At 24.7% G+C, this 12,709-nt stretch overlaps 1 protein-coding gene across 1 annotated transcript; it reads right to left on the reverse strand.

The window, feature by feature from the left end:
- Positions 1-7,788: 7,788 nt before the first annotated feature.
- Positions 7,789-12,366, reverse strand: LOC145843962 (thioredoxin domain-containing protein 9-like). Its single transcript, XM_082951255.1, has 4 exons — positions 12,065-12,366; positions 11,417-11,535; positions 9,357-9,513; positions 7,789-8,212 (listed from the first exon to the last, which is right to left on the reverse strand). The coding sequence occupies exons 1-4, from the start codon at positions 12,224-12,226 to the stop codon at positions 7,988-7,990; spliced, it is 663 nt and encodes a 220-aa protein (XP_082807381.1). The 5' UTR covers positions 12,227-12,366; the 3' UTR covers positions 7,789-7,987.
- Positions 12,367-12,709: the final 343 nt, after the last annotated feature.

Below are 12,709 nucleotides of genomic sequence, written 5' to 3' on the forward strand. Positions count from 1 at the left end.
TTGCTTGCAAATGCGACAACGAAATTTATAAGTTTCCCAAAATAGAAGGCAAGTTTTGATAATTTGAAAATATTTCTTTTAGGTTAAAACCTCGTTTTTAAATTCAATAATTAAGGCACAAAATTTAGTTAAGCGGTTTTAAAACTGTGAAATTCATATTAATTTGTTAAAAGTTTAGCAAAACATTTACTTTTTAGTCTAATAACTGTCGTTTTTGTTTAGTATTTAGTACAACTGTAGACAAGTGTACAGAACAGTTTTTGATATTAATTTTAACTAACAAAACAGGTACTTGGAAGATGACTCCTCCCTAGGCGTTTGTACACTTGGTCTTCCCACAATTGTTATCAATCTAAAATTTACTTTTTAATTTTTAGACAGTTTGTATAACCTACTGGGCCTTTTTATTATAAAGCTTACAAATGTTTTTTTGGACTTTTTAATTATTAAAATATACTTTTGACTGTTTTTTTAACTAAGCAAATATGAACTAATAATGTTTTATGCTGGTAAAAGTACAACCTAAATTTTAGAGCTTATAACGTTAAACAACTACTGAAAAATAAAATGAATGTTTTTTCCATGTAGTTTTGAAACGCTTTTATTACAAAAAAAATTCAAACTGATAATTTTTTCAACTCGTACAAAGAAATATAAAATAACAGTTATGCTTGTTTTTATTTATTTTTTATGCTAGACCAGGAAGATTAGTTTATTACTTATCTTTTTTTAACATGAAAAAGTACCAATTTGTTACTTAATAATGTAATAAATACACGAACAAAATTAATTAAGTTCTTTATTAAAATTACCAATTTAGTTTGAAACTGAATATTACGCCAATTATTTTTTTGATAAGATCATTGTTTTAAAATATGAAAAAAAATTATAAGCAAACTTACTGCTGTAATACTATGCAAAATATTGTAGATTGTATAGAATAGATGCCACAAATAAAACAGTTTTCGAGTCCTAAGACAAGGATAGGGCAACGTACGGCCTGCGGACCGGATTTAGCCTACAAAGTACATTTTGGCTCAAAATAACTTAAGCAGAACAAATAAAACTGTTTTATGTACAACAAATAAATTAAAATATGCTCTAAATTTATTTCAAAAAACTAATGCCTACAAAACAACCTTATAAAAGTACAAGTGTAAACTATTGTAATTTGACAAATTAAGCTGTCTACAAAAGTGTTTAATATTTTTATTTACTTTTTATACGTGCAAAGAGTAAGTTAATCTGTTGAAAATGCCTTTTTTGTTTAAGTTGCGACGCGTGGTATTTTTGTAAGGGGGTGCGGAAAAATTTTACCCCAAGCAACGTATTTAGTTATGTTTAAATACTAACACTTTTTGTTTTAAAATTTTATTCGTAGTATAACCTTAGCTTGGCAATATTTTATAGCAGTTCAATGTAAGCTTGAGTACTTAAAACTTTGGGCTTGTAGTTAAATACTTTTATGCTATTAGGCACTTACTCAAGTAAACTTTACAATATATCAACAAACAAAAAGCAAATTTAAGTTACAGCTTAGGAAAAAAAACTTTACGAAGTGTATTGATAGTTAGTTTTAAGCTTGGTAAACACAAAAATGTACAAACTGCTGGAGTAGATAAAACATGTTAATGATTTTGAAAATGTTAAACAAAACTTTGTTGAAAAATCCATGTAATCTAGGTTAAGGTATAAAAATGGTTTCAACCTGCCTAAAAATTTTTCACATTTTTAAATGTTTTATAGGTTTGTATTTATTTCAGTTAGCAAATTTGATACAAAGAACATTTTAAATAAAGGTAAAACTCTTGTTTTAAAGAGTTTAAGCTTCTAACTCTTACAAGTATGTTAGATTAAAATCAAGAAAAATTTTACAAAACTGGACTTATAAAAAAAAACAAGAATTAAAAAGGAAAGCATAATAAATGTTATGCAAAGTACTACTTTTTGAAGTTTGTTTCCGATAATACTCAAGAATAAATTGCAAACTGAATATTAGTAGCTTTTAATCTTTTGTACCGAAAAATGCTTTATTTGTTTGTTAACTATATAAGAAATAAAACTAACTTCACTTCGTTACAATTTGTTTAAAAGTTGCAAAACCATTTTAAAAGACCAAGGGTAAAATGGGTGAGATTTTTTTCACCTCTTCATATTGTTTTAATATTTTTTTTAATAGCTAACACTTACTTTTTACACTCTTTATTTTTAAAATTAGATTTTAAACTATAGGGCCAAGAACTCAGAGAGTTCAAACATTTATTTTTGTATTATGGCTAAGCTAAAGCTGAAAACCAGCAATAAAGTTTTTAAATAAAAAAAGATATCTTCTACAGTTTTTTAGCATTCGTTATTTAAACTTTTTGGTCAATACTTGTATTAAATACATACAAAAAATTAAAATAATCGTGAAAAATTTCTGATTAAAAAATGATTTTGGTCACAAAACTTTTTTATTTGTGTTTTTAAGTTCGTAAACATAAGTTTTTAAATAATGTAAAGAAAAAATAATTTATGAAGAAAATAGATTTTTAGTGAGTTATTAGACTAAAGAGAAAAAATATATATGAATTTTTAGCATAAACATTAGTATCAAAACGTTTTTACAAAAATTTTCCATTACTAAAATTACTTAAACTCAATATACTCATTTAAATTGACTTGTAGTATGTTCCTTAGCTCTAATAAAAAGCCAAAGTTCTTTAATTTGTTGCAACAAAATGCTCTTAAATTCTCAAAATTTTTTACGAGAAATATGATTCTAACTTTTTGAAATTTGTCTAGAAAGTGTTTGAAAAAGAATTAATAAGTAGATAAAAATTCTGCTAAGACGAAATTGTAAACAGAAAATTATTAAAAGCTTCAATGAAGATAAGTACGATACACATCTAATAATTATTTATATATTAGATACAAATAATTTTTAAAAGTTTTATAAAAAGAAAAAAGTTATATCGGACTTAGTTGAAATGAAGATAGAAGTTTTAGTTGTTTTAACCTACATCAGAAGCTTTAAATATTTTTTAATAGATTTATTTTATTAACGACACTCAGCATTGTTTTTATCTGCACTCGAGGTTGCCAAATGTTTTCGGCAAATTTTCTCCAAGTTTTTAAAAAAACTTGCTTTTGGGTCTATTTTTATTTAAGTTTAAGGTAAAAAACTGTGTTAAATAGTATCAAAATATTGAAAAGATACTTTAAAGCTACTTCAAATGTCTTATATAACAAAAAACTTTTTGATGATGACAAAAACTTTTTATCTTTATGGTGGATTTTTAGTGCCAAATTAAAATTTCTCTACATCAAGTGTAAAATTTGTTCAAAATTTCAGGTTTTTTCTCAAATTCCAGTTTTCAAAGTTTTTTAGCGATCTTGTACACTATAAATATATTATATTCTTAAAATATCATTCGCATTTGAAACATTTAAAAAAGTTATCTTAGTACTGAGCTCATATTTTTGATTTTACCTAAGTGTTGTAACGTAACACCTATTTTAATTTCGACTTCATTTAGATCAGGGGTCGGCAGGTAGTTGGTGCTCGCGGGCCAAATTTCAAATTTCCAAAGTCTTTGCGGGCCGCAGTTTTAGTTTTAGAGACATTTGAATAATAATTTGGTTTTAGTTAAACTAGAGACAGTTTTACTTTAAATCACTATATTATTCTAAATAACTTTTTGATATACATATAATGCCTATTTAAGTTATAATAAGTTATTAGAATAAAACTCACGTTGACTAATATCCCTAAGTCTTAATAAACTATGTACTTTTTTAAGGACTTATTAAGTTAAACTTAATATTTTTGTAATTTAACTTACAACCTAGCTCTCTATAGAAACCGAGCTTGAAAAACATTTATGGGTACTTTTATACAATTTTTATATTTTTAACCCTTTTATCATATTTCTAAAAAAATTTTTAAAAATATATTTTTGGTCTTAAATAGCTTACGTTCTTTTAAAAACTCATTTATTAGCTAACTAGAAAAAATAATACCTATTTGTATTGTAGAAAGCTAAAACAAGTATATTAACATAACTAATTCTCGAATACTTTGATAAAACATCTTGTTAGTAATAAACTAGTATGTTATATGGTTGTCACTTTAAAAGCAAAAATGTTTGAGTTATAATAAACAATCATAAGTTTATTAAAAGATCAAAAAGCTAAAAACTTGCTGTTAATCAAGCTTAAATACCTAATCAAATTATCATCATTATAATAAGGTACACAATATTTAAGATGACAAAAAAATTATAACTAGTATGTTACATTACAGTCATAAAAACTACTCTGATAATTCGAAGATTAATTCAAAGTGTTTAAAATAAAATTATGACACAAACATGAGTTTTAAAAAAATGTCTTAAACAGATTTAGCCTATTCTTAGTTTTTCAAATTTTTAAACATGCCTGTTTGTTTGGTAATCTTATTTCAAATAAAGAAATAACGAACTTATTAACAGTGAATAATATATATAGCAAATAAGTATTATAATTTAGTTTGAATGGACAAATAGGTTTATCAAAAGTATAAAAGTTTATTAAGCCATTAATGAAATAGAAAACTTATTTTTATTGAGCATTATAGCAATTATTCTGTAATAAAAATATTGCATTTCAAAAGTGTACATGATAAATATAAGACAAATTATAAGAATTAAAAAACGGTAGTTAGGAGTTATTGCGAGAAACCAAAAAAAAATAAATCGCTAAAGTCAGTTCAAATTCAAACAAAACACATGATTATCTTCATCATAAACTAATGATCGAAGAAACTGTTAAGGCAAGCTATGAGGCAGCAAAACTATTTACTAAAAAGAATATACCATTTAGAACTTTATTTTCTAAAAAAATTATGTTGATGGTAAAGAAATATTTTTGTTTGTTATCAATGAAAACAAGAAGTCGTGTTTAGAAAAAGTCTGAAAATTTTAAAGCCACATAAATCAAATTAGGACTTTAATTAGTCTCCTAAGATGAGAGCACTAATACAACAAATATTGCTTATCTGAGAATTTTATATAGAGGTGTTGTTACTAACTTTGACTTTTTAGAAAAATCTCTAAGTTTAATTCCAATGCAAAGCATAACAATAAATTTTAAAAGTAAAGATGCAACGCACCAATATAAAGTTTTTATAAGTACAATTTTTTTATACTGCTTTTAATATAAAATAAAATTAAAAGTAAAAATAACTGCCTTATATAATATATAAGTATCAAAAAGATAAAGTTAAGCTAATTAAGTGTGTTTTTTAATAAAAAAACATAATTATGGTAAATTTTTTGTTTCATATCGAGATTTCATTACTTTACATGTAAAAAGTGTTTAAAAATCCAGGTTTTTTCAAAAATTCTCAAATTCAAGCTTTTTCCAGATTTTTTAAGCATAAATTTTCAAATTCCAAGCTTTTCTGGGATTTAAGTTTTACTTACTTATATGTATACAATAATGTTAATAATATTCCAAATTATATCAGCTTCAAAATTTTAAATTTAACATATATTATAATTCAAGCCACGCAGTGAATTGAACAAAACATAAATCATAAGTATAATTTGTAACTCTTTAAAGCAAAAAAGCCAGCCTGATTGAGAAAAATTTAGTCTGATATTTTCGTATACAAAAAGTAATTCAAGCCAAACTCTTAAAAAAAAGACTAAATTGGCCTGAAATTTGAAATCTTCAAATAGTTTTGAATGTTAAATTTTTTTCATTAACAATGTACTAACCTAATAATATTACCATCCCTAAAACTAGTTTTTATTAAACAGGTAGTTCCAAAAAACAGCAATTGTATATATTAGTATGCATATGCAACGCAAACAAATTAACTTAATTTGCCATAAAACATTGTTTGAAAAATAAAAAGGCATGCCTAACATAAACTATTTTAATTTATGTCATACACATTGTTTTAAATGTGTCTGTACACACTTAGCCATTACATGTAGAAACAATAATGTTAAAAAGTTATTTATAAACTAAACTTACAATTAAGACAAAAGTTATATCGAGTTTATTACTTAACAATTATTTCACGCTAAAGCGGTGATCACAATTAAACAAACTTATATACTAAATTTAATCTAACTTAGGTATAAACATGAGCATGTTTGTTCATTGGTGTACATAGGAATTTTTAAAAGTGCAAATAAAACTTTTAAAAGATCAAAATGTATCAAGACTACAATAAAATTAACCTTATTTCTTAAAATTTTGTCATTTCAAATGTTTTTATGCACACTCAAGTTTAATTAATAGTGATAAGATATCTATAAAAGAAACTTAGGTATAAAATAAATGTTTATCAAAATACCTTAATTGTAAAGAAATAACATTTTTGTTAATTACTGTGCATCACTTATGTCAAAATGGAAATCATTTGTATTTAATTTATTTACTAAATAGGTTTTATATAAATAACTTACTAAAACGAAGCACTCTTTAAACTTTTTTTTCAGAAAACTACTTGCTGTTGTAAGAAAAAAGCTATTGTGAAACTGAGAAATAAACCTTGTTAGACTGCTAATTTGTCTTTTTCACATATTAAGCTATAGCAGTAAAGTCTATTAACTATTTTAAAATTTTATACAGGAACTTAAAACGAAATTTATCAAATTAAACCAGATTACCAAAAAAAATTAAATTAAAATACATTTTTGCTCAGCGGGCCACATTTACATGCTCGCGGGCCACAAAATTTTCTTTTGCGGGCCGCATTCCATTCAAAAAATAAACGTTCTCGCGGGCCGCAGATTTACACTTCGTGGGCCGCATTTGGCCCGCGGGCCGCAGTTTGCCGACCCCTGATTTAGATGGACATCGAATAATATAAATTCAGTCAACCGAAATGTTGTCTGAAGCAATTTCGGTTTAAAATTTAGAAGATAGAGCTATATAAACCAGTGATACAACGTCCCAAATTCAAATGTAGTTCAATTTTATCAACTTTTGCATAATTTGTCATTTTAATAGTTTATTTTATTGCAGAATCACATTTTAAAAATCCTTTTTGCGGTGAAACTGAGTAACTGTACATTTTGTTAAAAATTAAATTTTAAAATATATGAATGTTAGTTTTTTGAATTTATTCCTGTGTTAAACTTGTGTACAACCAAAAATTAAATCAATAACTTCATTTTTTCAAAATTTTCAAAATCACTTGCTGTTCATACTTTTTCAAAAACAAACTTAATTTTTATATAACTGTTAAAATAACTGCAGTTTCAGAGCAAAAGTATAGCTAATGCCCTTTAAAAGTAAAAAATGAGCTATTAAGGGAATAATTTCCTGTATGATATTTACTTTTGCATTTAATTTTATATACAACAACTTAGTATTATGATGTTCAAAAAAGTATATTAATAAACTTGTGTATGTTTTTAATTTTTTTTAGATGTATTAAAAAAAACAACAACTGATATTAAAATAAAACAAGTGTTTACAATGTATTGTTTCACAAGAAACTTATGAAACATAACCTACTTAAACAACGTTGGAATTTTATAATAAATATCTTATAAAAAATTTATAAAAATCAGAATAGCTTTTACACTTAACACAATTTTTACCATTCTGTCTAAAGTTGAATTTCTAAATAATAGTTAGTACCTAGTTTGTCTTCAATCAAAGCTTAACTTTAGAATTAAATTTACTTTCAAATTTAGGCAGTAACAAAAAACTCTAATATTTTAAAAATAGCTAATAAATGGACCGGGTCCAAAAAAGCTTAATTTATAGTTTAAGTATAAAAAAAAAAAACATATTTACTAAATATTAAATAAACGAAATTGAAACTAGTTTATTGAGGACAAATCATGCTTATACAACATGAAATTTCAAAAATTCATCAACACTTTTACTGCATCTTTTAAAGATGATATAAAAAAATAGTCTAAACTAACTAGGAAAAAAAGTAACTTTATAGTAATTTTTGGTGTATCACATGAACGTCATAAATAAAAAAAGAACAAATTTAATCCGAATCTGTGTCGCTGTCGTCCCGTCCCGTGCCTCTTATTGTTTTGTTCTTCCTCTGCTGCCCCATCAAGCTGTTCGTGTTCTTCTTCTTTCCCTTCACCGGCGGGTCGGAAATGTCGCCGCTGTACTTGATTATCTCCGCCACCGCCAATCTCCACTCCAGCATTTCCGTGGTGAAGTCGTCGCAATTTCCAAACTCGGAAAATCCCACCAGGAACCCCTGCGGTGGAAGTTTGATTTTTACCGTCGTGTACTATTTTTCATTTTGGGTTAATTTAGTAAATATACCATAGTTTTTTTGTTAAAAATGTAGAAACTTGTTTGCTGAAAAAAAATACTTTGAAATATCTTAAAAAATAAGCTTTTCGAGATTATACAATATTTTGACAAAACAATGATATAATTTCAAACAAATTTAATAATTGATATAAAGAATTATTTCCCAAAAAAGGCTAAAAAATGAGTCGTAAGATTATTTCTAAAAGAAACAAACTTTCTATACATTTGCAGCTCTCTGTGATTTTTCTCAAAAAAAAAATTATTCAATTTAATAGTAACTGAGATAATTAACTTAAAATGATTGAAGTTTTTGTAATTTTAGTTGCTCAAAAATCTAGCCTGAACACACTTTTCATCAGTTGATTTACTATGCACAGTTTCAAAATTTTAGAACCAAGGATCTAGATAAGGACTACAAACAATTCTCAAATTTAAGTTGCTTAAATTTGTGCATGAATAATAAAAAAATACCTGGTAGAAACTTTCAAGTAACTACAAAACTAGATTTACAACACAAGTTATGAAAAAATTTGCTTTTTACAGTTTTTAAAAGGTACGGATGTAAAAAGTATTAAAAAAAAATTAAAATGGTATAAATAATATGTTTAATTAAATTCAAAAAATTTAACTTCTTAAATAAATTTTAATTAATAAAAAACATAAACATTATTAATTAGATAAAGTCAATACACACACTAAAAAAAAAATTAAATGAACACAAATACTATAAACACTTTCTATAGTATTTAATACAACTAGATGTAAATTTTGAAATCTGGCTTAACCTAATATAACTTATAATAATATAACCTAAAGAGTCCTTGAATCTGATTTAAAATATTTGTTAAACCAGACTTATTTTATTTAAAATACGTTTATAATAACATAAAAAAAATTTATGCTCAAGAGCTGTTTCATACTTCGAATAAGTTCAAACTATATAAATATTTTTAGGTTGTTATTTATACAACTACTAGTAGTAGATAAGTTTAAAAACTACTAAAACCTTTTGAGTTTACTACAAAAACAACTAACAAATAAAATAAAACTTAAACAAAAATTTACAGAAATATTACTAATCTAACCCTTGTTTCTCCATCTTTGATTATTCCCATCGAAGGAATAACTTTAATTTTAAAACGTTGAGTAAGAAATGGAGCTTTTTCAACGTCTAGTTTTATGAACTTTGTTTCTAGATGTTGTTCTGCTAGCTTCTTTAAATGCCCATCTAATATCTTGCAACTAGAAAATTTAAAGTATTATTTTATCAAGCGCTTAAATTATTTATACTTTAATTTATTTTAAGATCACCAAAATACTTTACTTTTTGACTCTTCAAATACATAAATCGTTCAGTAAGAAACAATAGAAATAACTCACATAGATTACTGTGAAAAACTAACATAGAAAAGAATCATGATTAAAAAAAAAAACTAAACAAACTACTATAACTTAGTAAATTTCATTAAAAAACAAGTTTTTAACTTAAATCATGCGAACAAAAATAAATATTTTTATTTAATAAAGAAATACTCATAGTTTAAGGCCATAGTGGGGATGTTAATATTTTTCAAGTTGGTTTTATTTTTAAAGTAACAAATGAGCTACAAGTTGGTGTTGGTTCATACCTTTAAAAAAGTTCAAATTTTTTTTTTAAGTTTGAGAGTTGAATAGTTTTTATATGTAAGCGCAACTAAAAAAGTAAACAAATATTTCCTCAGACTGCTTTTGGGAAATTACTTAAACGTTCTCAGTCTGAGCTTAAATAAATTATGATCAAATTGTAAGAAAAACATTTTTTTTTAAATTCTCTATGAAATAAATTAGCATTACAAATTATAAAATAAAAAAGTTTTTATTTCGTTGTTTTGTTTTATCTGGATTTTACAAAATGTTTGTGGTATTAAAAAAAGAACTCCTTTAAAACGTAAAGATAAATACATTTTAGGTTTCTTTTAAATTCTAAGGAAATTAGATATGTCTCTTATGTTTGTATCGGAAATTTTCACAACATTGTTCATACCTCAATAAATACTTGATTTTTTAAATTCTATCATTTACTTAAAACTTTAAAAAGAGTCTGTGTTAATTTTCGTCAAAGAAGTTGTAAAACTCTAGGGCTTAAGCTTTAATATAACAAAGTTGCCACTCTTTAAGGCAAATAAGTTAGCCTGAGTTAGCCGAAGCAAATAAGAAAACTTAAGGAAAAGTAAAAGAATCAAAATTAGTAATTCAAGATAAATAGCTAGATAATATAAAACAAAAAAAAAATAAATAAATCTACAAAAGCCATAACTTGAAGGGAAAACACATTTTAAAGTTATAGTAATTATGCCTGAGATTAAGGATAAAAATAGCCTGAGTTTTTCTAAAATTGCCATGACTGTGTGCCAACCTTGATATAAGAGTCAATTTTTTTTCTAATCTTTACATTGTATAACCTTAATTTTCAAAAGTACAGAAAACTTTACAAAATTACCTTATATAAATATAACCCTACAACTAATCATTAAATTCGAAAACTGTATAAATATTGGCCTAGGTTTATTGATGAGCTGTAAAATTATGTTCATGGTTATATTTATTTTTGGATACATGATCATTCCTGTAAATAAGTTTTAAATGCAGGAAACACGTTTGTTTAAAAAAAATCAAAAACTTATTATTAAAAAATATGACAAGATCAATGCCAAACAAACTATATAAATGAAGTTTTAAACTGCAAAATAAATTATTAAAAAGTTATGTTTTTTTTCAAAATATACAACTTTAATCTATTAAGAATTGTCATTGTAATAAACAAAAGAAAAACAAAACATTTTCTGGAACTAAAAAAAACAAGAGTAAAATATATCGTATATAAAATAGTATAATCAATTTACAAACAAAATCTTAATAAGCATACAAATAATAGGTTTACATTTTTATAGTTTTTAGTATGAAATAATGACCACTTTTAAGCATGCTTAAAATAATTACTTTAACACTTTAGTGATTATATGATTACTATTATAACAATTGATTATATAAAACAATTATCCTTTTAAAAATTAAAGAATATCATTCTGAATTTTTTAACTATAGCAATTTTCTTATATTACATATAAAATCAAAAATAATGCTTGTTAATAAAAAGTATGCTAACCGAAAAGTAGAATTCTTGTAAAAATGACAAACAACATTTTTGCTCTGCTTACAAGTTTCAAAAAAATCTTTTTCAGAAGGAAGCTCACTTAACTCACCATGACCTTTCTGCCTCCATTCCTTTTAAATAAACTTTTAAATAAGCTTCCAAGTTTTGAGAATAAAATTAATAAAGTTTTAGGCAAATTTATTTATTTTAAAATAAACTCTGTAATTTACTTGTTATAAAACTTTTATAAATAAAACTTCTCTTAAATTTAAAGTAAATAACTAAAAAATAATTCTATAGCTTTCAGTAGACTGTGACCCTGGTTCTGTTTAATATAAATTAAAACAAAACAAGGACTTCAGTCCAGCAAAAACTTGTTGTTTGATGATCAAAGTGGTATGATCAAAACTTGAAAAATATTTAACTAACACAAAATTAATTTTAAATTCTTACTAAAAATGTAACTTAAAACTCATAAATATTAAATTTATATATATCCAGTTTTTATTTTGAACAAGGAAAAAACCTATTTTTTCATATTTAAAATAGCTTAAAAACAAAACTTAATAGTGATACATGTAGTCTTTTAAGCTAAAATTTATAACTAACTAATTGCGTGATAAACTAGTTAATGTCTACAAGTAAAAATTTATTGCATACCTGTTTTTGGGCTTGAATTTTTCTCAATGCTTTCATTCTTTTTTCTCTTATTTTTTCAATGTCATCATCGTCAAGTTTGTCTAATCTATCAATTTCTGCATCTAATTGCTGTTCTACAACACTAGTTGCTTTAACTAAATGATCTTGCAAAACTTGCTCCATTTTTTACTGAGTATTCAAACTAAAATAACTATTTAATATTACCTATGTTTTTAAAATACCTAACACATTACATAACACTGTAAAAACTTATTTATCTAAATTAACAGTAAAAATTAGTATTTTTTAAGTTTTCTTTTACATTACAACAAAACCTGTATCCAAACTTTGCTGAACTAGAATTAACTACTTATGAATGTAAAATATTGTGACATACTAAGTGTTTAAATCTGTTCCAAAATTGAATATAAGATAGTCTAAAATTTTGTCAAAATACTTCATCAAATAAGTTTAAAAAATTCTACTAATGCAAAAAGTATCAAAACTGAAGTAGCTTTACTAAAACTTTTTTGATGAATGCTTTTCATATTTAAAAAAAAAACTTGAAACTTTGAAAAGTTTTTTTAATCAGGGTTGCCACTCTTTGAATTAAAAAACTGTCCTGATTATACAAAAACTGTCTGGAGTGAACTTAAATTGACCTGT

The sequence above is a fragment of the Thalia democratica genome, chromosome 9 (genome assembly GCF_965202585.1).
Source record: "Thalia democratica chromosome 9, ktThaDemo2.hap1.1, whole genome shotgun sequence".
Classification (NCBI taxonomy): Eukaryota; Metazoa; Chordata; class Thaliacea; order Salpida; family Salpidae; genus Thalia; species Thalia democratica.

Excerpts from the sequence above, each read along its gene's own strand:
- LOC145843962 (XM_082951255.1), bottom strand. The coding sequence starts at position 12,226 with ATGGAGCAAGTTTTGCAAGATCATTTAGTTAAAGCAACTAGTGTTGTA. Across the intron at positions 11,536-12,064 it reads AAATTCAAGCCCAAAAACAG|GAATGGAGGCAGAAAGGTCA; the intron begins GTATGCAATAAA and ends TTTATTTAAAAG. Across the intron at positions 9,514-11,416 it reads TACAAGAATTCTACTTTTCG|TTGCAAGATATTAGATGGGC; the intron begins GTTAGCATACTT and ends TAAATTTTCTAG.